The sequence below is a fragment of the Macrotis lagotis genome, chromosome 1 (assembly GCF_037893015.1).
Source record: "Macrotis lagotis isolate mMagLag1 chromosome 1, bilby.v1.9.chrom.fasta, whole genome shotgun sequence".
Taxonomy (NCBI): Eukaryota; Metazoa; Chordata; class Mammalia; order Peramelemorphia; family Peramelidae; genus Macrotis; species Macrotis lagotis.
In genome coordinates, this window is record NC_133658.1 from 763984176 (window position 1) to 764010490 (window position 26315).

The 26315-nt window shown below is 35.2% G+C and overlaps 1 protein-coding gene across 5 annotated transcripts in view; it reads left to right on the forward strand.

Moving 5' to 3' along the window:
* The window catches only part of DEUP1 (deuterosome assembly protein 1), a 116102-nt gene that overhangs the window by 13862 nt on the left and 75925 nt on the right, over positions 1-26315 (forward strand). For 3 of the 5 annotated variants that reach the window (XM_074216445.1, XM_074216446.1, XM_074216448.1), the window contains 3 exons: positions 4203-4319; positions 20009-20122; positions 21425-21676. In XM_074216445.1, coding sequence (XP_074072546.1) covers positions 4203-4319; positions 20009-20122; positions 21425-21676 — 483 coding nt within the window. Of the gene's footprint in view, positions 1-2453; positions 2724-4202; positions 4320-20008; positions 20123-21424; positions 21677-26315 lie in introns of all 5 variants that reach the window. The other 2 variants (XM_074216449.1, XM_074216450.1) reach the window with 2 other exon arrangements.

Consider the following 26315-nt stretch of genomic DNA (forward strand, 5'->3'; position numbering starts at 1 on the left):
AGTTACCATCTTTAGCCTTAGGTTTCTCAGATCTTCCTCTCCAACTGCCTTTTATTCATCTCAGACTGGTTGGTCAATAGACATTTTAAACTCACTATGTCTGAAACTGAATTTAGTATCTTTTCCTTTCAAGTTCCCCACCTTCTACCTGTCTTGTAGGGGGGTAACATACAACCTCGGTGTCATCCTCAGCTCCTCATTACCTCCCTCCCCCCCCCATCAATATCTTTGCAATATCTTTTTTTTTAGGTTTTTGCAAGGCAAATGGGGTTAAATGGCTTGCCCAAAGCCACACAGCTAGGTAATTATTAAGTGTCTGAGACCGAATTTGAACCCAGGTACTCCTGACTCCATGGCCGGTGCTTTATCCACTATGCCACCTAGCTGCCCCTGCAATATCTTTAAATACATCCTGTTTCCCTTCTCTGACCCTGTCACCTCTCTGGTGTAGGCTCTTATCATCTCTAGTCTAGACTATTTCAATAGACTGTTAGTGGGTCTGCCTGCATAAAATCTTTCCCCATCTGTTCAGTCACTAAAATGATTTTCCATGTTACCATCCTACTCAGTAATAATGGCTCCCTATTACCTCCAAGATTAAATACAAAATTTTCTGGTAGTCACTCAAAACTTTTAATAATCTAAACTCCCCCCTGCCTTTACAACCTTTTAAAATATCTTCTTCTCTATCATGTATTCTTTGATCCACTGATACTAGCTGTTTCACAAATGAGACACTCCATCTCTTGCTTCTGGGCACTTTCTCTGGTTATTCTGCATACTTGGAACATTCTCCTTCCTCAGTTCCACCTACTAGCTTCCCCAGCTTCCTTTTAGTCCCATATTCTACAGAAAATCTTTTCAACCTCTCTTGATCTTCATGCCTTCCCTTGGATTATTTTTTATCCTGCATATAGTTAATAGATATTTTACTAATCCTCTTCCTTCCCATATATCTCTGCCCCTCCATACATCCCCCCCCACTGTTCCCTTGTTTAGATGTGAACTTCTTTATGACAGCAGCACTCTTTTGCCTCTATTTTTATATTTATTGACTTACTGACTATTCTCTATGTCCAAACACTGTGCTAAGTAAAGGACTAGAGAAAAAATTACTTGCCAGTTAGGAACTAATGTTCTAATGGAGGAGACTGTCATTTTATGTGTGTGTTGGAGGTAGGGGAATAGACTGATAAGATACATCTATATATCTATATAGATATATAAAAACAGTTTACATTAAAGGTAATCTCAGAAGGGAGATACTAGCAATGGGGCATCAGTGCCTTCCAAGGATGGTGAATAGACAATGAACAGCACAGGATTGGGGAATGGAGTATGTTGACCCCAAAACAGCAAAGAGACTAGCGTTGCTGAATTGTAAAATGTGATTGGATAAGACTGGAAAGTGAGAAAGGAAACAAGTTGCGAAGGGCTTTAAAGGCCAAGGAGAGGGTTTTATATCCTGCAGGTCATGGGAAGCCATAGAAGGTCATTGATCACGGGAGTAATGTGGTCCAACTCATGCTTTACAGAAATCTCTCAGACAACTGAGTGGAGGCTGGATTAGAGGAAGAGAGACTTAAAGCTCAGAGATTAACCCAAAGCTATAGCAGCGGTCTAGGCATGAGGTGATGATATCAACAATTTCAAAAGAGAGAAGAGACTTTACTTGAGAGATGCTGTGAAGGGAGAAATGACAGAACTCAACAATGGTTGGTTTGTGAAGTGAGTGTGAAAAAACAGTAAGATGATTTGGAGGTAGGTGGTGAGACAGTGACACTGGGCAAATGATGACAGGGCACTGACTTCGGGAATAGAAATGATGATCACCTTGGGGAAAGGTGGCCTTTTCCTCTTAGAATTAGAATTTGTGAGCAAGGGAGCAGCTAGCTAGGTAGCGTAGTGGATAGAGCACCAGCCCTGGAGTCAGGAGGACCTGAGTTCAAATTTGACCTCAGACATTTAATAAATCACCTAGCTGTGTGACCTTGGGCAAGTCACTTAACACCATTGCCTTACAAAAATTAAAAAAATAAAAATAAATTAGAATTTATCAGCAAGTCAGGGAAGGCAGATCTCTTGGGGCACTTGGTTTGAAGAGGGCAGATTTCAAAAAATTCAGAAGAGGATCCCGTGGTCTAAGATAGTGCTGAAGTTGTCTGGCTGTAGAGGGAAGAGGAATGAAACAAGTATTTATTTAGTATCTACTTGTTGTCCATTACTTTGCTGAGAACTTTACACATTTTATCTCAGTTGATCCTCACAGCAGCCTTGAGAGGTGGAAGCCCCTATTATGCCCATTTTACAGTTTAGAAAACTGAGGCAGACAGATGAAGTGACTTCTCCAAGGTCACAACAGCTAATAAGTTTCTGAGGCTGAATTTGAATTCAGATCTTCCTGACCCCAGACCAAGGTCTTTTATCTACTGCCCTATCTATCCTGCATGCAGGATTTGTCTGAAGAAACTGATTTGGAAAAACTGAGAATTCACCAACCAACTTGATGTTGAAAGATTATCTAAAGGAGAGGAAACCAAAGGAATACAACATGGTGTATCCATAAATATGGCATAATCCTGTGAGAACAGGGTGCAGAAGATCAGATTGAGCTAAAGTGGGCAAGGAACACAGGATGAGAGAAAGGATTTGTGGTCATTTTTTGGTTTGTAACTAGACAAGGGCACAAGGAGATCAGAGAAAAGACAGAACCATTACTTCAGGTGAGTGGGATGATGCCAAACAAAAACCACAGAACTGTGCATTTTTTATTTTATTTTTGTTTTCTTTGTACAATACAATGACCTTGCTTTGGAGACAGGAAAGTCAAGAGCCCAGAAGCTCTTAATGAATTCAAGTAGCCCCAGATAAGTTTCATTCTCAGATCCTGAAAGAATTGAATGATGTGATTGCTGAAGGTCTGTTAGTGTTATTTGAAAGATTGTGAAGAATAGGAATGGTATTCACAGTACTGGAGAAGGGAAGTGCTCTACTTAAAAGGGGCGGGGCACAAAAATAGAGGGAAACAGAGATAGTGACAAAACTATATAAATGATAAAACAAAAACTTGACTTTAATTCTTGGGGAAATTCTTGCATCTTGCATTTGGGTTCAAGAAATTAACTTCCCAAATACAAAATTAAGGAAGACATAAGTAGACAGCAATAAATCTCAAAAAGCTTCAGACATTTTGGTAGACCTCAAACTTGATAAGAGTCCATAGTATAATATGACTCTTCATAGAAGAATATGACTGCCAAATAAGGATTATTTGCTGTTTAGAGATTTTTCTCTTGTACTCTTCTACCTTTGAGTATGCGAATTTTATATATACATACATATATATATATATACATACATATATATATATATATATATATATATATAGTGTGTGTGTGTTTGTGTGTGTATGTGTGTACCAATTGTACTGCCACATCTAGAATCAATTTACTCAACATCAATATTTGATGAATTTTTTTTATTTTTTTTGCCAGGAAATGAGGTTAAGTGACTTGCCTAAGGCCACACAGCTAGGCACTTATTAAGTGTCTGAGTACAGATTTGAACTCAGGTCCTCCTGACTCCAGGACCTGTGCTCTATCCACTGTGCCACCCAGCTACCTCTAATGAAATTTTTTTAAGGACCTGCTGGGGGGGAAGGGCATCATATTCCATAATTCTTACCTTCCCTATTTCATTTAATTGAATTGAGACTAAAGAATTAAAAGTCTTGCTTATTATTGTTTTTACATAATTAAATATATTTACACATTAATATCATTGGAAGTGAAATGATTTAGAAATTTTCAGAATAAATCAAAAGTTAAGAAATACCTTATGAACTGACTATTCCATAGACCTAGTTATTGAAATAAAAATTGTTAACACAAGATGGCAGTAAACAAAAATTTTAAAAAATTGTTTTAAATATTATGGAGTTTCTAAAATATAATTTGAAGAAATTTGAAGAAACGTTCATCAAGTGAGCATTGTTGTAAAGTGAAGTTTCAAATTTATGTCAAAGCTCAATTCAGTTCAGTTTTAGCAACTTAATTTCAATAACTGGTTCCATAGCTATACAATGAAATGTCTACATTTTTCAGGGACCCATTTGTAGTAGTAGTGCATTTGAAAAAAAGAAAAAATCAAGTTACAAGAATAGCAAATAGACTTTAAATATTAATATTTCCTTTTATTGATAGTTTTCTAAACTGACAAATAGCTTTGAAAAGCTGAGATTGCACCAAATGAAACAGTGTGGGACTCTTAAAAAAGAAGAAATTCCATTTGAATTGAACAACATAAACCAAAAATTAGAGGTAAGATAAGATATATATGTTCATATCTTCATTTGCATTGAAGATTGTTTTTTGTTGTTGGCTGTTAATATTGAATGTACTGTTTGGAATAGCTTGCTTATAATAGCAAACACCATTCCTCTATCAGTCTTGCTCTGATTGTAGTCTTTCTAGTATATAGTGAATTAGAGCAGTTATTTGATGCTGGATATATCAAGTATTTTTTTCAGAACTGAAACAAAAGTTCTTGGAATCTGTCAATATAGAGGTGCTTCAGAAACACCCCACTGATGGAATATTTAATTAGTGTCTTGATGGCTGTGTAATCATTATATATGAAATGTAAATGAAGATATGCAGCAATGTTTTAGGACAGAATTTGGTTGTACTTTTTTGAAAGACAGTAGCACTATGCAGTAATTTTTGATAAATGAGCATACTATGATATTCATGAATTGATGTATTCTGTCCAGCACTTTGCAGTAATATTTGATAAATGAGCATACCATGATATTTGTGAATTGATGCATTCTGTCCCCCTACAATCTGCATATGACTCTATCTCACCTATTCCAATCAAAACCTAGAGCAGTGGCATGATTAATGTGATTTCTCAAACATCCATGTTTCATGTAATTGTTGAGGTCTTCTAGAGAAATTATATAACAAATATTTGTTTGCTTTAGCTGAATGTAATGTATTTCAAGGAGAAACTTCTAATGTGGCTTTTCAAAAGCATTGTTAACATAATATAATCAAATTCTACAAGTTTCAGTGCTCTGCTAGAACATCAACTATTGCAACTATGGAGTTTATACAAGTGTTCTATGCACACTTCTAACATTGTGTTTTTCCCCCAAGTCAATGAATCATGTTAGTAAGGTATATAATGGATAATGATCAAGCCAATTATCTTTAACTAAATAGTCTTATAACTCTTACATGAAAGAATTAGACATAAATTATATAATATCTGAAAAAAAGAATCTTGAAGTTAAATTTTTAAAGTTTTTAAAAATTTTATTTCTAGACTTTATTTTAATTCTAGAGTTCATAATTTCCCCCCACAGAGTCATAATACAATCAATGGTAAGAAATGATTAAAAAAAAGAAAAATTCACTTTACCTACATTTCTCTAGAGCATGGGTGAGGAATATCTGGCCTGTGGGTCATATAAGGATCAAGAAATCATTTGATCTGGCACTGCCATAGTAACCATAGGCAGAACTCAAAATACAATAAATCTAGGAATTTTTCGGGATAAATTAATTGTTTGACCAAATATAACAGGTGAATGATAATAAATATCCAAATGACCCTTGACAGAATAAATGTTCCCTACCTCTGGTCTAGATAAAGCCATATAAATTGATTACGTTGATATATATTGTTAATTTTTAGAGCTAAGCTTCTCTGGGTTTAGTATAATTCAAATATTCATTTTGTTTAAAAATATCAATTTGTACGATTGTGGTAGGGTGTGGGTTATTTCATTGAGGTAGGGAGTTCCTAGCTAGAAACTCCCATAAACCTCTGGCCACTTAGCCTGGTTGGTTGGATCCCTGGTTCTAATTTGGTTCAGCAAATATGTATTAAGCTCCATAATGTGAAAGGCACTTCATCAGCCAATTGGGAATACAAAAATGAAGAGCACAGTACTTGTCTTCAAGAAACTGACATTTTACTCTGGTTGTATATGATCCAATGAGGGAAAGGGGCAAGGGAGGAGAGAGGCAAGGCAGGGTATAGGACCCATGTTTCCCTTATTCCCCCCCCCCCCCCCCCCGCTAAACAAAACAAAGCAAAATCAGTTCTTAGCTGTTGACCAGATTCCATGATTATAACTATTGGCCAAAGTCATGTAACTGGTGGCTAAAGGTCCAGTAGTATGGGCATTTCTAATCTCTTTTTATAATCTCATCCTCTTAAATAGCCCTGTATTATGATTGCTTAGGATGGGAATTTAGCACAAAGCTAATTAGCTCCTAAGCAGTTCCTAAGTAATTCAAAAGCATGCCAGGGAACATAAAAATTTTTTTCTAAGATGATTTTGGTTTCTTCAGTGAATTTGTGATAAATATTAATATGCCTTAAAAATATGAAATACTTTAGTTATGCCAGAATTTGAACTTGTATATCTAAATAATCATTTCAAAATTATGAATAAAAACAGATGTTTGTCTAGATATAATTAATGTAGAAATATCACCTAATTATTAAAGTAGAACATTTTACTTTGTATAGCTGAAAACACTGACTACAAGTTATTTGATTTTTACATTAGTAAGAGCTACAGTGAAATAGAGTAGAATGATATGCTAGATTGGGAATCAGGATGTTAATCTTTGAATAATAGTAGCTCCTCTTATGGCTAACTGGATGGCTTAAGGAATATCTCTAGATCCTCTTTGGGTCTCAGTTTCTTCATCTGTACATTTGTGTTGAGAGGGAAACAAAGAAGGGCGGTGGAAAACAACAGTAAAGTTGCTTCTAGCTCTGAAATTCTATAACTCAGCAGGAATAGATCATCTAGTCCCATCCCCTCATCTAATAAATGAAGCCCAGAAAGCTTAGTCATTTGATTAATATTAAATAACTAAATTGATGAAACAAAGCCTTCTTTATTTTGTTATAATATATGTGGTTAATAATAATCATAATCATAACTAATATTCATAATGATCTTTAGTGTTTATAAAGCACTTTACATATTTGATATCTCCTTACTGTTTATTATTCTCATTTACATATAACAAAACTGAGCTTAAGTATGATTCATTGTCTTTCATGCCCAGGTTCATTTTTTAAGTGTCACTAGCTTGAATGCATGCCCAGAGCTCCCCTGGAAACTTCTGCGGACTTCAAGAACAATATGACTCAGTTCTTGGGGCTCTAGAAAAGATGAGTTTCCTATGTGCTCCCAGCCATAGCACAGCCTGGCTCAAAGGTGACCAGAAGCAACCAAGGAGTTTATCCTTCCCGAAGGCCCAAACAGTGACCCAAATTGTCCTTGTAGCCCCTAGAAGTTTCCAGAGTAGATCCACGGGATAACTCTCCTGGGCTCATTAAGCTTCACCACGCTAGTAGGTATCAAAGATCCAAACACAGGTCTCCCTTTACTTTAGATCTATAACACTATAAATCTCACTACAACATACTGCCTCCTAAAAAAAACTGCAATTTTAATGAGATCTCATAAAAACTCTACACTGTTGAATTTGAAGATGGTTGATAATGGCAGTGACTTATGTAGGAACTTGTGGTTTTTTCAGGTAAAAATCGAGCAAATTTTATCAAACATTATCCAAAATAATTCATTGAAAATCATAAAACACCTTGGTTTTTTTTCTAAGTGTGGCATAGCTTTCATTTCCTAACTTCAAAATAAAGTGGTGCTGACATATGTTCTAGTTGAATCAAACTGTAGCTTTGACAATCCCATCATTTCAGTCATCTTCATGATTAATCTCAATGACTTTGACCAAATGAACTGTGCTGCAAACCACACCTATTAAGATAACTAATATAATCAGATGTCATGCTGCAGACTGGACATTTTACATATAATTTAGTCTATAACCAGGCACAGTTACTATGAAGTTTATTTCTATCATATTGTTGCTTTAGTTTTATTTCCAAATTTTAGCTTAAGATGTTTTAATTCTAGAAATTTGGAAACAGCTGAAAATAAAATATCAGCTCATTCATTCATCCCACAAGCATTTATTAAGCACCTACTCAATTGTACAGACACAATGAAAAATTAAAAAAAGAAAGACATAGCCCTTGCTTTGTGAGTGGTTATACTTGATTCAGGGAGACTAGATGTTAGATGTTAGAAAGATGAAAATGTTAAAAAAGATTAAGCACATACAGTCAATGTTCTCTTTAAATTTTGCAGGATATGAACAGATGACTGTGCTCCTAGAGCAGACACTGCTTGACCAGTAAATCAATCTTTAATAGTTCCTTCTCCGCTTCCTAGAAATAGTCCAAAGTCTCCCTCATCCTTAAATCTTCACTAGATTCTAAAATCCCCTGCAGCTACTCTTATATCTCTCCCCACCCTCTCCCCTCAATTAAAATATTTGAAAAAAGACATCTTTTTATATTAGGTGTCCCTTCTTCCTCTCTCATTTCCTTTTAAACCTTTTCTAGTTTGAATTCTGACCTCATCATTCAACTAAAATTTCTCTCTCCAAAGTATCTTTTCCAGGGATCTCTTAATCTCCAAGTCTAAGAGCCTTTTCTGAAACCTCATCTTTACACTGATCACTTTTTCTTCCTGAATAATGTTCTTTCTAAAGATTTTCCTGACGCTGTTCTCTTGGTTTTCCTATATATTTTATTCTTTTTTCTTTACTGGATCTTAATCATATTATATACTCATATGTGACTGGTCCCAAAGTCTTGTCCTGGTCCCTCTACTTTTTTTCTTTGCAAGCTGCTGCCTCACTTGGTTGATTTCATCAGCTCCTAAGAATTCAGTTATCTCAATGCCTATGACTCTTAGATCTATATCCCTCACCCTAATCTCTTACCAATTGGTCATTGGGCATTTTGGAATGTCTTATAAGGATCTCAAATTCAACATATCCAAAACAGAATTTATTTCCCCCTTCTGAGGGCAACACCATTCAATCACCTAGATTCACAATCTTGGTGTCATCCCAGGCATCACTCTCATTTCATTTATCTGTTCAGTTGCTAAATCTCATTTCCATCTCCATGACACCTCTTACTCCCCCTACACTCATACAGTTATCTCTCTAGTGGTGCAGCTAGATGGTGCGGTGGACGGAGTGCCGATCTTGGTTGGAGTCAGGAGGACAGGAATTTGAATGTGGCTTCAAGCAATTGACAATTACTAGCTGTGTGACCTTGGGCAAGTCACTTAACCCTGATTGCCTCTCATTCAGGGCCATCTCCAATCGTCCTGACTCATCTGTCCACTGGACCCAGATTGCTCTGGAGGAGAAAATGAGGCTGGTGACCTAGTATAGCACCCCCTCACTCAAATCCAATTCATGTGCTTGTTATGGCATTGCCTTCCTGATGTCCTGGTCTTCTTCAAGAACAAAGGACAAAGCAACATCTTCCCTAGTTCAGGCCCTCATCTCCCTGCCTCATATCTCTTCCCATTCCAGTTCATCTTTACACAACTATCAAAATGATTTTGCCAAAGTGTGGTTCTGATCGTGTTCACCATCTATTCAGAAAACTCAAGTGACTCTAGGAGCAAATATAAATTCCTTTGCTTGGTATTTAAAACTTTTCACAACTTGACCACTTCCAGTAACCTCTTTCTTCTGAAACATTATACCCCTTTGATTCATGTAGTCCATGATCCAATCAAATTGCCTTCTTGGTGTTCCCCTCAAGCAACACTCCCATCTTCTGTCTCTATTCCTTTTTACCGGCCATCTCCTATGTCTGGAATGTTCTCCTTCCTCATGTTCACCTCTTAGAACTCATAAATTCCTTGAAAACCCAGATTAAGTACTACCCTCTCTAGTTGACTTTTCAACAATTCCCAACTACAAATATACCTTTCTCTAAAAGTTACCCTACATCTCTTTCAGACAATGGGCTGTTTTTGCTTTTTATTTGTGTCCACAGGAGTTTTAGCACATAGAAAATACTTGTTAAAATAACCACCAGAGAGATTTAAGGTGCTTGCCCCTCACCCTTCTCCATTAAGAGGGAGAAGGTATAGGTCGTCTGGACTAGGTTCAGTCCAAGGGGAAACTGGCCTTAACTGAGAGGCATTAGATTCTCTTTTCTTAAACTTTTTAGCTTGCAAAAAACCTTCATTTGGTTCTCTGGAATGATTTACTTAAAGGTTAAGTTTGGGTTCATGTCTCAAATAAAAAGATACGTAATGTACAATATGAATCAGGTATAAGACAGTTATTTATACACAAAAAGTGCCAAAATGCAAAAGATATAGTGAACATTGATAAAACTTTAATAAATAGTAACATAACTTTGAACTATTTTTACAATCTGAGTTATAAACATAAGAACAAAAAGCAATGTGTGGAAAGACTACATAAGTATTGCTTTGCTATATCTCACCTCACTTTTATACTCATATCTCCCAAACCACGCTGTCCTTGTCTTCTGCCAATCTATACCAAAAATTGAGTTCATTCTTTAATAGCCAGTGGTCATCTTCCACAAGATGCTCTAGACTAGTTAGTTGGCTATATAGCTTTTAGAAAAGAACCCAGGATGGCCCAAACTCTTGAAGTCACAGGATGGCTTCCAAGGCTAACCATGACCATTTCAATACTTGTTCACTTAATGGGAAAGAGAAAATAAAAAGCACAAATCCAAACTCAGGACCAGCCTTACTTAGGCAAGACATGGACTTTAGTTGTTTTGAGAACACAGGATAGCTGGGGCTTCCTCTCCCTAACACCTCATGGGAAATCCCAGAAGTACATAATACCTCTAGGAAAGTAGAAGAAATTAAGACACCCCCCCCCTCCTTTTAAAGGTCCACTGAATCTTTGACTCTTTTAGTTTATGGACTGATAAAGGGATTGTTTGATCAAAGTGCCAGACTCACTCAGTACTGACCCACTGGGAACAGAAAGAGAATTCTCTGCTCATGCTCTGTAGTTAAAAATGATTAAAAATCACAAGTAGAATATGCTTATTTTGCCTCAGTTCTGAAAAAGTGTTTGCCCTTCCATATTATATAGTTACCTGTCCCAACTGCTTCTTTCTCTTTATTGGTCATTTATAAAACAGGTTTTATTTTTACTGAATTACATGTGAAAACAATTTTAATAGTCTTTTTTGGGCAAAGTGGTTGGGATTGTTTTTCCTAGTATCACACAATGTCAAGTGCCTGAGGTCAGATTTAAACTCAGGTCCTCCTGACTCCAAGGTTGGAATTCTATCCACTGCAACATCTTAACTGCTCCTTAACATTCATTTATTAAAAACTTTTTGAGGGAGCAACTAGGTGGTGTGGTTGATAGGTCACTAGTCCTAGAGTCAGGAGGATCTGAGTTCAAATCCAGCCAGAGAAACTTGATACTTTTCAACTATGTCACCTTGGGCAAGTCACTTAACTCCATTGCCTTGCAAAAATTAAAAAAAAAATTTTTTTGAGTTCCAGATTCTCTCCTGCCTCATTTTCCCCTCACCCCCATTAAGAAGTCAAGTTATTTGATATAAGTTGTACTTGTGCAGTAAAGAAAAACATATTTCCATGTTAGTCATGTTGTGAAAGAAAACACAGACCAGAAAAGAAAACTCAAGAAAAATAAAGTATGCTTCAATTTGTGTTCATACTCCATCAATTATTTCTTTGGAAATGGATAACATTTTGCATTAGTCCTTCAGAGAATTGTCGTGAATCATCACATTGCTGAGATTAGCCAAGTCATCCACAAGCTGTTCTATATACAGTCTTCTCCTGGTTCTGCTCATTTCACTTTGTGTAAGTTCTTGAAAGTCTTTCCAGGGTTTTCTGAGAACTTCTTGCTTTCATTTCTTAGCACGATAGTATTCCATCACAATTATTGTTCAGCTAGATGATAATTGTTGGGCATCCCTTCAATTTTCAATTCTTGTTCACAACTAAAAGAGCTGCTATAAATATTTTTCTCTTTCCTTTATTTCATTAAATTTCAGACTTTGTAGAGGCATTGTTTAGAAAAAGGGTATGCATAGTTCTTGGTCATGGTTTATAATCCTTTGGGCATAGTTCCAAACTGCTGTATATAGAATGCTCAAATCAGCATACCACCACACCAACAGTGCATTATATCCCCTCCACCATCTGTCATTTTTCTTTTCTGTCATATTAGCCAACCTGCTAGATGTAGGTAGATACCGCTCATTGTTGTTTTAATTTGAATTTCTCTTATCAATAGTGATTTATAGAATTTTTATATATTCTAGAAAGCTTTTGATTATTTTATCTGAAAACTGCCTGTTCATGTCCTTTGACCATTTTTCAATTGAAGATTTGTGTTTATTTCTATAAATTTGACTCAGTTTTCTACATATTTGAGAAATTGGTTCTTTAGCAGGGAAATAGTATAAAAATTACTAAATGCGTATTTACCTCCTTTCTGTTTCCCCCATTTATCCCACTCTTTCTCCATGTTCATTCTCAGAAATGTTGTTTCTTTTACCTCCCCTAATCTGCCTTCCCTTTTTTCAGCTCCCTTCTATCAGCCATATCCCTTCTCTTTTCCTGTATGGTAAGATAGATTTTGGTACCCAGTTTAATATGTTCTGCTTTCTTTGAGCCAATTCCTCTGTAACATTCATGTGCTCCCCTATATTCTCTTCCATTGTAAAAGGTCTTTCACATCAGATAATTTATACCATTCTACCTCACCCTTTCCTCTTCTCCCAGTGCAACTCTTTCTTAAAAGGTTTCATATAATCATTCCATTATATTTAAGTCATACCCATACTCTCTATGTATACTCATTCTAACTGCCCTAATAAAGAGAAAGATTTTAGTAGTTACAATTATGATTTTCCCTTATTGGAATGTAGACAGTTTAAGCTTATTGAATTCCTTATGAGTTCTCTTTCCTTTTTTACCTTTTTATGCTTCTCTTGAGTTTTATATTTGAAAGTCAAATTTTCTATGCAGCTCTGGTCTTTTTCATCAGTAATACTTGAAAGACCTCTTATTTCACTGAATATTCATTTTCCCCTGAAGGATTATACTCAGTTTTTCTGGGCAGGTGGGTCTTGCTTGTAATCCTGAGGGTTCTTTTGCTCTCTGACTATATTCCAAGTTCTCTGATCTTTATATGTTGAAACTGCTATATCTTGTGTTATTCTGGTTATGACTCCATGATATTTTTTAAATTTAAATTTTATTTTTTCAATTACATGCAAAGATAGTTTTCAACATTTTGCTAGTTTATGAGACCCCCATTTTTCTAATATCTTCCCTTCCCTACCCCCCTCCCCATGGAGTCATTCTGGTAAAAGTTGGACATGTACAATCCTGCTTAACATATTAGTCATATTGTGAAAGAGTAATTAGGACTAAGGAGAAAAAACCATGAGAAAGAAAGAAAAAAAGCTTTAAAAAAGTTTTAAAAAAGCAAATTTATAGTATGCTTTGATCTGTGCATTAAGACTCCATAGATTTTTCTCAAAATGTGGATGACATTGTCTTTGATCACTGAACTGCTGAGAGGAGCTATGTTCATCATAGTTGATTATCTAACAATGCTGCTATTATTCTGTACAATGTTTTCCTGGATCTGCTGACTTCACTCAGATTAGTTCATGCAAGTCTTCCCAGACTTTTCTGAAATCTGACCATCATGATTTCTTACAGAACAATATTACTCCATCACATTCATATACCATAACTTATTCAACCATTCCCCAATTGATGGGCATCTCTTCAATTTTCATTTCCTTGTCTCTAAAAAAGAGATACTATAAATATTCTTGAACATGTGAGACTTTTCCCTTTTTATTATTTCTTTGGGATATAGACCTATTAGTTGTATTGCTGGTTCAATGTCCTTTGGGCATAGTTTCAAATTGCTCTCCGGAATGGTTTGAACAGTTCACAATTCTACTAACAATGCATTAGTGTCCCAATTTGCCCACATCCTCTCAAATATTGATCATTTTCCTTTTTTATCATCTTAGCCAATGTGATGAGTGTGAGGAGTTGTTTAATTTGTATTTCCCTAATCAAAATTATTTGAAACATTTTTTCATATGACCATAAATAGCTTTCATTTCTTCATCTGAAAACTTCCTGTTCATATCCTTTGACCATTTTATCAATTGGAAAATGACTTGTAATTTTATAAAATTGATTCAGTTCTCTATATATTTTAGAAATTTGTCCATTCTCAGAAACACTAGCATGAAAATTGTTTCCCAGATTTCTACAGTTCTCCTAATCTTGACTGCATTTTATTTGGGCAATTTTTTTTAATTTAATAGAGTAAAAATCATTCATTTTGAAGATTATAATGTTCTCTATATCTTGTCTGCTCATAAACTTCTTCCCTTTACATAGTTCCAAAAGATAGAGTATTTCTTGTTTTCTTAATTCGTGTGTTATCATCCTTTGTGTCTCAATCCTGTACCTATTTCAATGTTATATTGGAATAGGTTGTGGGTCCTATGCCTAGTTTTTCTCATACTATTTCCATTTTTCTCAGCAGTTTTTGTCAGATAATGAGTTCTTATCCCAAAAGATTGTGTCTTTAAATTTACTGTAGTAATTTACCACTGTTTCTTTTGTACCTAGTCTAATCCATTGATTCCTTGTTCTATTTCTATTCATATACCATAACTTATTCAACCATTCCCCAATTGCTGGGCATCCCTTCAATTTTCATTTCCTTGCTTATTACAAGTACCAGACAGTTTTGATAACTGCCACTTAATAATATAGTTTTAGATCTGATTCATCTAGGTCACCTTCCTTTGCATTTTTTCATCAATTCCCTTGATATTCTTGACCTTTTGTTAAACTCCAGATGAATTTTGTTAATATTTTTCCTAGCTCTATAAGATAGCTAGTATGTGAATTGTTTCTTTTTGGTTCCTTTGGTTCCTTTGACCTGGGAGCTCTTGAATCTGTCTATAATATTCCCTTGACTTTTCATTTTGGGTTTGCTCTCAGAAGTAATCAGTGGGTTTCTCCTATATCTATTTTATGCTCTAGTTTTAGAATATAAGGGAAGTTTTCCTTGATATTTTCTTGAAAGATGATGTCAAGGTTATTTTTTTTGAACATGGCTTTTTAAGTAGGCCAATAATTTCTTAAAATATCTTTCCTGGACTATTACCTTTAATTTAGAAAAAAACCTGGTATCTTATTGTCTGATCTTGCTATCTCTTTTACTTTGTTTCTTCCTTAAGGATATGATTTCTCTCTCATCACATTCAATTTGGATCATTGTATACCATGGAAACAGTGTGAAGACTGGCAATTTGCCTTCTGTGGAGGGGGAGGGAGGTAAGATTAGGGGAAAAATTGTAAAACTCAAATAAAATCATTTTTAAAAAATCTTTCCTAGATATCTTTTCCAGGTGAATTGTTTTTCTAATGAGATAATTCAAATTTTCTTCTTTTGACTTTGCTTTTTTGATATCTCATAAAGTCATTAGCTTCCACTTGTCTAAGTCTAATTTTTAAAGAATTATTTTCTTCATTGAGTTTTTGTACCTTTTTTTTCCATTTGGACAATTCTACTTTTTAAGGAGTCAGAATTTTTCAGTGTTTTTTTGTGTGACTCTTATACCATTTGGCCTCTTCTGTTTTTTAAGGTGTTATTTTCTTCAATCAGTATTTGTGTGTGTGTGTGTGTGTGTGTGTGTGTGTGTGTGTGTGTGTGTGTGTGTCTCCTTACCAAGCTGTTTATTCTTTTTTCACCATTTTCTTGCATTACACTCAATTCTCTTCCCAATTTTTCCTCCACCTCTCTTGCTTGATTGTTAAAAAGGATGTTAACAATTTTTCTTTTTCTTTTAAGGTTTTAGATGTAGTAGTTTTGACATTTTTGTCTTCTTCTGAGTTTGTGTTTTGATCTTCCCTATCACTATTGTAACTTTCTATAGTCAAGATCTTTTTCTGTTGTTTGCTCATTTTTTTCCTGGTTTTCCTAATTTTGCCAATTTATTGACTTTTAATTCTGCTTTTGGAGTGGAGTAGAAAGGCCACTGTCCCAAGCTTCAGTCTTTTTGTGCAGCTGTTTTCAGAGATAATTCTGGGTACCTGTAAGTTTTTGGTTTTTTCCAAGGTAGTATGGTCTAGGGAGAGGTGTGTTTACTATTCTTCTGACCTGTGCTTTGGTCTGTGAGCAACCCCAAGCACTTTTTCTCACTCTGGAATTGTCATCAGGGTCCTAGTTCCCCAGAGGCATCTAACTGGTGTGCCAGTGCTTCTCTCCCTGGGACTAAGACCTACAAATGCAACCCAGATTCAAGTACATACAAACAACAGAGTCCTGCCCACCCTCCCATGCCAGCAAAGAAAACGGCTTTATAACCTCCGATAACTGTCTGCTATTTGCTCAGTGATTCGTTGGCCCCAAGGCACAGTCTTTGCCCTTTTCTACCAACCTTCTAGGCTGGAAAATTGCTTCACCTTGTCCTTTTTCATTGACTCTGCTGCTCCAGAATTTGTTTTGAGGCATTATTTAAAGGTGTTTGGAAAGGGGTTGGAGGGAGCTCTCTGGCAAGGCCCTGTTTTTTCTCTGACCATCTTGGCTCTGTAGAAGGTTGTACTAGCCTTGGAGTCAAGAGGAGTGGGGTTGAAATTTGTTCAAGGCACTTAATACTTAACTAATTGTGTGACCTTGGGCAAGTCACTTAACCTTGATTGCTTCACATCCAGAGCCATCTCATCATCCTGATTCATATCTGCCACTGGATTCAGATGGTTCTAGAGGAGAAAGTGAAGCTGGTGTCAGTACAGCATCCCCCTCACTCAAATCCAGTTTATATGCTTGTCATGGTATCACCTCCCTGATGTCATGGTCTTCTTTGAGAATGAAAGACAAACATCATCTCATACCTTTAAAGTCTGGCTTCTGGGGTGGCTAGGTGGGGTAGAGGATAAAGCACTGGCCTTGGAGTCAGGAGTACCTGGGTTCAAATTCGGTCTCAGACACTTAATAATTACCTAGCTGTGTGGCCTTGGGCAAGCCACTTAACCCCATTTGCCTTGCAAAAACCTAAAAAAAATAAAATAAAATAAAGTCTGGTTTCTGTACACTTCATTATATTGCAGTGGGGTGCTAAGATCATAAATGGCCCTTTTAATAGCTAAATCAATTGTTTTTTTTCCTCAATCCTCATCTTCCTTTATCTCTCTAAAATATTATGTTAATATGCTAAGTAAATTCACTGGACTAACAGAAGCAAGGGAAATAACCAGAATGTTTTGTTGTACATAATTATGCCACAATATTGGTACATGAAGATTACATTTCACAACTAGGAGGAAATTGTATTGCGTCTGTCTATGACTCTTCTCCCTCCCCTAGAAGTCTCATGTATTACAGCTACACTTGGTACCTAAGCCAGAGTTAGTTCATTTGAAGGGGGCCACTAATGATGATTTAGTTATTCAATAAACCTAGACTGAATATCTGGAAATCTTCTAGGACTGCTTCATCCTGCATACATCTTTCATTCATTATAGTTCCACTGGCACCATAGAAACTGTCCTCCCCCTTGCCCTCTCAGTCTGGAAGAATTAGTACAAGTTGGACATAGGCTCATGAAATAAGCTGTGTTTTCAAAAGTGGTTTTATTGTAAAGGTAGCCTCTTAATATAACAGTAGTCAGTCTTCTACTCTTTAGAAAATGCCATCCCTCCTTCATTTTAATCACTCTAAAGAGTGATAGAAGGGGCGGCTGGGTGTTACAGTAGATAAAGCACCAGCCCTGGAGTCAGGAGTACCTGGGTTCAAATCCGGTCTCAGACACTTAATAATTACCTAGCTGTGTGGCCTTGGGCAAGCAACTTAACCCCATTTGCCTTGCAAAAACCTTAAAAAAAAAGAGTGATAGAAGACACTAACTCTCTCTAGACAGTGTAACCTAGCTTTTAAAACTAAAAATCAATCCTTTCTCTCCTCCCCATCCATTCCTTCTCTTGAGGACTGATGGATGGGGTCACTATGTAACTGGAAGGCTGAAACATTAAATAAATGATAAACTTGATATATGCTATTGTCCATTGGGTAATAGTTTATTATTACTCTTTTATAAGAAGTAATTAAACTCTGTTACTGTATTAGTAATATGGTATTGTTATTATTAGCTGTAATTTACTGTCTTACTTTTACTAATCAGGGGCCAGGTAGTACCAATGGAGGAAATAAATATATTCCTTGTATATAAACAATGTGCCACAGAAGCAATGTGGTACAAAGGAGAATCCTTAGTTCAAAGTCAGAAAACTTAGGTTCAAATCCAAATTCTGCCACTATTACCTCAGTGACTTTTGAGAAAGTGACTTAATCAGTCTTAGTCTGAGTTTCTGAATCTGTAAAATGAGAATGTTACATCTCTAAGGTCCTTTTCAACTCTATACCTAGGATCCTAAGAACCTAACTTTTCTGAAGTTGCTCATCTTCACGTGGTCTCTAAGACCTTTACACTTGAGAGGAAAATCTAGTGATTCACTCAATAAACCCAGAATTGTGTGTGAAGAAGCACAAGAAAACTGGCCTAATTGGGGGGGGGGGGGGAAGAAAAATAATTTAAGATGAAAAAAGTAGAAGTCATTGATATATTGAATACCAGATTTGGGGGCTAATCCAGAGACTATTCATCATTTATATGGCATCTTGCTTTTGTAAAGTCAATATTGGTTTTAATTTTGTGACCCTGGCAGTATTTATGGAATAAGGGAAGGTGATGATAAATTCAATTTTTGAAATTGTCAATTGAGGCAAATATTTATAAGGTGGAAAAAATAGTCATATTGGTACATAAATAAAAGTATTGTTTTTAATTCAAATTTTGTTATTTGTACATATTCACCATTTTTCTAATATATATAGTTCATGAAAATGAATTAAAGTGATAATCCTAGTATTTAAACAAATGCTAATAATTGAACTTTTTCAATAAAATTTTCTTTCTGCTACATACTTTCCATAAAAATGTTTTTTTGGGGGGGAAGCTAGGTGGCATAGTGGATAGAGCACCAGCCCTGGAGTCAGGAGTACCTGAGTTCAAATCTGACCTCAGACACTTAATAATTACCTAGCTGTGTGGCCTTGGGCAAGCCACTTAACCCCATTGCCTTGCAAAAAAACTAAAAAAAAATGTTTTTTTGAATTGCTTGTAATTGGTATAATTCCCAAAGACATTTTTAAATTATTTCAAAAAGTTACATGTCTAAAAGATGTATGGATTTAATTGAATGGAATTTCACTAGATTTTGGATTCATTGGCTGTTGATTTTTTTCCTACAAAGACAGAGAGATCTGATAATGATTCTAAGTGGAGGAGGATCATCTATGCCTTCCTTTGTTGATGAGTAATCAAACAAATAAGTAGCCATATAATTTGAAATTATTAAGCACTTATTTGGCTCAACACTATGAGGAAACACAAAAATAAATGAGATATTGTTGCTACCTTAATTTCATCTAATTTTTATAATAGGTAGGATAAGATATATAAATATATGAATATATATAGATATGAGGGAAAAGAATCATGTCTTTTCTGCCTTAGTTAACACAAATAATGACAATTTAAAATAGAGTATAACTAGTGCAAAAGAGTGGTACAAAGTTATACAGGTTAATAAGAGAAGAATAAGCATTTCTGTTTAGGGTGATCAAGGAGGTTTCATGAAAAATTAATCTAAAGCTGGGCTTTTAAAGATAAATTTTTTTTAATGGACAAAGAACTGGAGTGGGAGAGACATGGATGCTGGGATTATGAAGCAGCATGAATAAAGAAAACATGAAGGTAGGGAAGAAATAGGATTTATTTGGAAAAATAGAGCATTGGGTCTATGAAAGGAATAGCCAAATTAAATAGCATAATTTTTTTTCAGTAAACAGTAAGGAACCAATGAAATTTTTTAAGTAGAGAAAAAGCATCGAAATTTTACTTTTCAGAAAATAGAATTGTAATGACAAAATGAGTCATTATGCATTTTGCCTTGAATTTATCATTTCACTAAATTTCTGTTTATCTCTCTTTTTTTTAAAAGGAATTTAGAGCAAAATCAAGAGAATGGGACAAGCAGGAAATACTGTATCAGAACCATCTGGTTTCTTTAGATGCCCAACAAAAATTGTTATCTGAGAAGTGTAATCAATTCCAGGTACAATATTTAAGTAGATCTTCTGAATCAAAAGACATTAAAGATTAAAATATTGCTTTCATTTGTTACCTAGGATTTAATCAATTCATTGAGTCTGATATCACTGCGCTATGCTACTCTTTAAATCTAATTTACAAAGTCCTGACTTGCATTGGTAGAGGGTATTTCCTTCACCATCAAAATCACATTCTAGTGTTTATTCTCTGTATAACTCTTGTGTCAGAAATTCCTAGGACAAAAAAATTTCTCAGCACTCTTTGAAATAGTTTCATATTTCTTTTAAATTAGAAGTCAAGAAAATTAATAAGAAAATAATAATATACCATAGAAATGCAAAATATTGATAAATGCAAGAAACATTTTGAAAAATGAAATTGGAATGTGAAGGTGTATTAGATATTGAAGAGGAGAAAGTTAATGGATAACTCCAAGTATAGGTTAATTAGAGAAAGTTATCCAGTTGGCACCACTAAGAGAAAGAGAAGGCTTCTAGAGAGGAATTGATTTGGCGTAGGTTGTTAGAGGGTGAGAAACTTACTTTAGATAAAGCAAAATAAATTGATATTGGGTATCCATATGGAAAATTCCAGAAAGCAGGTTGGGATTGCAGATGTCAGGACTATGGATATAAAATTTGGAATCATTCTCATAAAGATAGTATTTGAATAGTTCATGATATTTGAGATATCTTAGTAAACAAGTCTAGAGAGAGTAAGGCAGACTGCCAAGGACCAGACCTTAAAGAATAGCTACTATAAATGAGTGTGAGAATAGAAGAGTTTTCAGATCTCTAGAATCTTAGAAAACCATGAAGTCTAAGAGAAGGGGTGATAAACTGCTTCCTAGGTTTGCAGGAAGGTTAAGGAGATGGTGAACTTACCTAAATTTAAAAGTTCATTCTATTAGGAAATCATTGGTGACCTGCTGGAGTACAGAAGAAAGTGAGTGGTGAGAAAATAAGTCCTGTGGATGTAGGCTTAGTGAAAACAAGGTGAGAAATTGAATTATCGGTTGAATAGGCAGCAGAGTCAAATTAATATTAGGTTGGGTTTTTTTCAAAAATGAAAAAAACATTAATATTTAAAGGACAAATGAAGGAAATAAAGGAAAGGGAAAGGTTGAAGATAAGGGAACAAAGCATCAGAACAAAGGAGAGGAGGAAAAGACAGAGATGAAGACATTACCCTTCAAAAAATAATACAATTGTCAGAATATTTTTCTAATATTTTCTAATATTTATTATACTTTTATTAGTCTAAAGATGGTTTTCTTCAATTTCTATACTTTTTCCTTGTCTTACAGAAACAGGCACAAAGTTACCAATCTCAACTAAATGGGAAGAAGCAGTGCCTAGAAGATGCCAGTCTTAACAATCCTGAAATTACTCGATTGACCTGTGAACCAGAAATTAATAGTGATACTGTTGAAAGAGATGAATTCATTATTGAAAAACTGAAGTCAGCTGTGAATGAAATAGCAATAAGCAGGAATAAATTACAAGATGAAAACCAGAAGCTTCTGCAAGAACTGAAAATGTACCAAAGACAGTGCCAGGTGAAGAAATGAATGTTTTTGTTTTAACTCATATTAACTACAAACTAAATAAATGGTGACATCAACAAAATCAGAAACATAGGTTGGGAGGCTACTTTTAGAGAGTATGTGTGTATATGTATGATGTCTATACACACCTATTCCAGCCCATACCTGACCAAAAATTTGTTCCACATCAACATGCTACCATGGTATGCTTGATACATGCTATGCTTGAAAAATGGGAAGAGGAACCCATTACCTCTCAAGGTATACTAATCCATTTTAGAACAGCTCACATTATTAATAAATCTTTCCTAACTTCAGGCAGATACAGTATGAAAAAGAAGAGATAGGAAAGCATGACATGACATTTTCAGAGAAAAATGAATAACCCAGTTTGGCAAGGACAGCACGTTAGCCATTACACACACTGCCCCTCACTTTTGCATTAACATTGGATAAATCTCTATTCCTGAAAGGGTAAGAAACAGGGTCTTGATTCAAAAACAATATTCATATACTCAGAATAACATTTGTACTTATTTAGGCATTTCTCTTTTAAAGTTTACATAGTTTTTGGTGATCTCAAAATAAACAACATTCAAATACTTATAACTGAGTTTACATGTGAAATTTTATGATTGCTGATCCCCATGTTATCTACTAGGAAATTTTTTTTAATTTTTAAACATTTTAATTTATTATTCTTAACATCCTTTTCTTTTTAAATTTTGAGTTTCAAATTCTCTCCTTCTCACCACTGATAAGGCAAACAATATTACTATCAGTTAAACATGTGAAATCATGGAAGACATTTCTATGGTAACCATAATTTTTAAAAAGCAAGAAAAATAAAGGAAGTGAGAAAATTATACTTTAATTTACACTCAGAATTCATCAGTTCTCTCCTTGGAAGCAGATAACATTTTTTTCATCAAGATTCCTTTGAAACTGTCTTGGATCCTTGTATTGATCAGAATGGCAAAGTCTTGCACAGTTAATCATGATTATAAAATTACTGTTACAGCTCTTCTCATTTCACTTTTCAGCAGTTAAAGTTCTTGCCATGTTTTTCTGAATCCACTCCCTCAACATTTCTCATAGCATACTAATACTTTTATCACAATCATATGCCACAACTTGTTCAACCATTCTCTAATTGATGAGGATCTCCTTTATTTACAATTCTTTTCCATAATAAAAAGAGCTGCTATATAAATATTTGTGTGCATATAGGTTCTTTTTCTTTAAGACCTAGAAGTGGTACTATTTGATCAAAGCCCTTTTGGCCTAATTCCAAATTGTTCTCCAGAAGGGTTGGACCAGTTTTCTCTTCCACCAGAAGCTCACTAGTGCAGTTATTTTCCCTCATCCTCTGTATCCAGCTAGCATTTGTCATTTCTGATATACCTATCAGATGGTATCTCAGGATTGGTTTAATCTGTCTTTCTCTAATCAACAGTGATTTTAGAGCATTTTTATATGACTATAGTTGGTTTTAATTTCTTTTTTATAATCTTTGACCACTTATCAATTAATTTTTATAAATTTGACTCAGTTCTATACTCAATATATATTTGGAGATGATGAGACCTATATTAGAGAAACCTAGTTTAAAATTTTTATATTACTTCATTGTCTATGGTACCTTTTAGCAAAATGTAATTTCCCTGATTATCCCTTTTAATTAGGTCTATTCAATTTTTGCTTTTTCTTCATCTGAGATCATGTTCACTACCCTGTCTTGTTTATTTCAGCTGAAGTCTATTGGATCTTGCTTTGGCCCTTTATTTTAATAGTGTGTATCTTTGTGTTTCAAGGGTAATCTCTTTTAACAACATATACTGTTGGATTCTGGTTTTTAATTCAGTCTGTGATCTACTTTTATGAGTGAGCTCATTCCATTCACATTCACTGTTATGATTATTGTGTTTCTCTCCATCTCACTTTCTTCTTCTTCTTCTTCTTCTTCTTCTTCTTCTTCTTTCTCTCTCTCCCCACCTTCCCCCTTTCTTGTTCTACATCAAAAGTCATATTTTTGCTTCTAATAATTGTCTCCTTTAATCTTTCCTCTATTTTATCATCTCTACCTCCTTTCTCTTATTCCCTTTCCCTCTTCCTATTGGATAAATTACATTTCAGAATACAACTGAGTATATGTTTTTCCCTTTTTTGAACCAATTCCAATATGAGTGAGGTTCAGGTATTGCCCACCACTCCCCACCCTATTGTTCACATCCATCATAAAAACTCTTCCTTTGCTTGCCTATTTTATGTTTAATTCTTTTTCCCCCAAAACAGTCATATAAGAGCTAGTACTATGCTTTACCAGGTATTCCTAAAAAGGGACAAATGTTTTAACTTGAATCATTTTCACTTTACATAAAATTATTCTACATTTTCCATGTAAATAACATTTTACTCTTCACCTGAACTAGATCTAATTTGAAACCTGCCTTCTTGGCCTTGGATTTCTCTAAGGTTAACAACTTATTCAGTTACACTGAAACAAGAAGTTCACCATTAAATACCTGATTACTAAATATTCTTCCCTCTTTAACATTCATTTGAAAACTTCTCTTTTCTATAATTAGTTACAGTTACATCTTTTTCCCCATTTCAGCTGATTCAAGGATATAAAGGGTTAAGGATTTAAGAATTACTGAGGCATCCAGACTTCCTTAAGGCATAAGCTTCCTTAAGATAATTGAGGTCAGTCTATACAAGAATTCAGTCTTGTAAACCATAGCTTTGTTGGGGGGGGGGGGGGGAGTGGTAAAGGAAGAGAATGGAGAAGATGCCCTGATGAAAAGTTTCTCTTAGAGAAGCCTAATCCCATCTCTGTCTGTTTGCTTTACTAGCATTCAGGAGACCTTCTTCCAAATCTCAAGTGGCCCTTAAAGCCAAACTTCTTTTCTCACCAGAGAATGCTCTAGCTCCTGGTTAGTATGTAAATGAAGGTGCTAATGATTGTTTACAAAGTTCTCCTTGGAAGAGAGTAATGTGAATACAGAAGGTGTGTTCCAGATATATTCTGGAATAAGAGGAAGCTGAAATTTGCATTATTTGTTTGTTTATTTATTAATTAAAGATTTAATTTATTTTGAGTTTTACAATTTTCCCCCTAATCTTGCTTCTCTCCCCTTCCACCCCACCACAGAAGGCAATCTTTTAGTCTTTACATTGTTTCCATGGTGTACATTGATCTCAGTTGAATGTGATGAGAGAAATGATATCTTTAAGAAGGACAAATAAAGTATAAGAGAGAGCAAAATTATATAATAAGATAACTTTTTTCTAAATTAAAAGTAATAGTCTTTGGTCTTTGTTTAAATTCCACAATTCTTTCTCTGGATACAGATGGTATTCTCCATCACAGACAGCCCAAAATTGTCCCTGATTGTTACACTGATGGAATGAGCAAGTCCATCAAGATTGATCATCACCAGGGCAGCTAGGTGGCACAGTGGATAAAGCAACGGCCCTGGAGTCAGGAGTACCTGGGTTCAAATCCAGTCTCAGACACTTAATAATTACCTAGCTGTGTGGCCTTGGGCAAGCTACTTAACCCCATTTGCCTTGCAAAAACCAAAAAAAAAAAAAGAAAAGAAAATTTGACTCAAAAGATTGATCATCACCCCCACACCACCATCAGGGTGTACAATGTTTCTCTGATTCTGCTCATCTTGCCCAGCATCAGTTCATGAAAATCCTTCCATGCTTCCCTAAATTCCCATCTCTCTTGGTTTCTAATAGAACAATCCATGATTTACATATACCACAGTTTGTTAAGCCATTCCCACTAGTAGGATTTTGCAGTCTATGTCTTCCTGTAGCTCTTTCAACTTCTCCTCTAAGATTTTGGATGCTATTTCATTGGGTGTGTACATATTTAGTATTGAAATTACTTTATTATCTATGGTGCCTTTTAGGACAATCTAGAGTCCTTCTTTATCTCTTTTAAAGCTATCTCTTTTTTGCAGCTGCTTTGTCTGAGATAAGGATTGCAACCCTTGCTTTTTTTCACTTCAGCTGAAGCAAATATACTTTGCTCCAACCTTTTATTTTTACTCTATATATGTATTTCTCTGCTTCAAATGAGTTTTCTTGTAAGCAGCATACTGTAGGATTCTGGTTTTTAATCCAGTCTGCTATTTGCTTATGTTTTAAGAGTTCATCCCATTCACATTCAAAGTTATAATTACTAACTCTTTATTACCCTCCATGCTATCTCTCCTCTGTTTGTATTTCCCCTTTTTTCCTTTTATGCATATTCCCTAGTATTTTGTTTCTGAATACCACAACCTTCAGTATTTTTTCCCTCCTATATCAACCCCACTCCCCTTTCTTTCTCCTTTTCCCTTTTCCCCCTTCCTTCATCCCTTCCTTCCATTAGTTCCCCTTTTTCTCCCCTCCCCATCCCCATTCCCCTTTTCTCCTTTTAATATTTGAAAGGTAAGATAAGTTTCTTAACTAAATATGTATAAATTAACTTTAAGCCAAGTCTGATGAGATGAAGATTCAGGTGGTTCTCATCCCCTCCCTTCTTCCCCTCTATTACAATAAGTTTTTTGGAACCTATTCCATTTGCCCCATTCAGTCTCCCTCCATCCTCTCATCTCCTTACTGTTCCCCCTTTTTAAGGAGGTATTGTTTT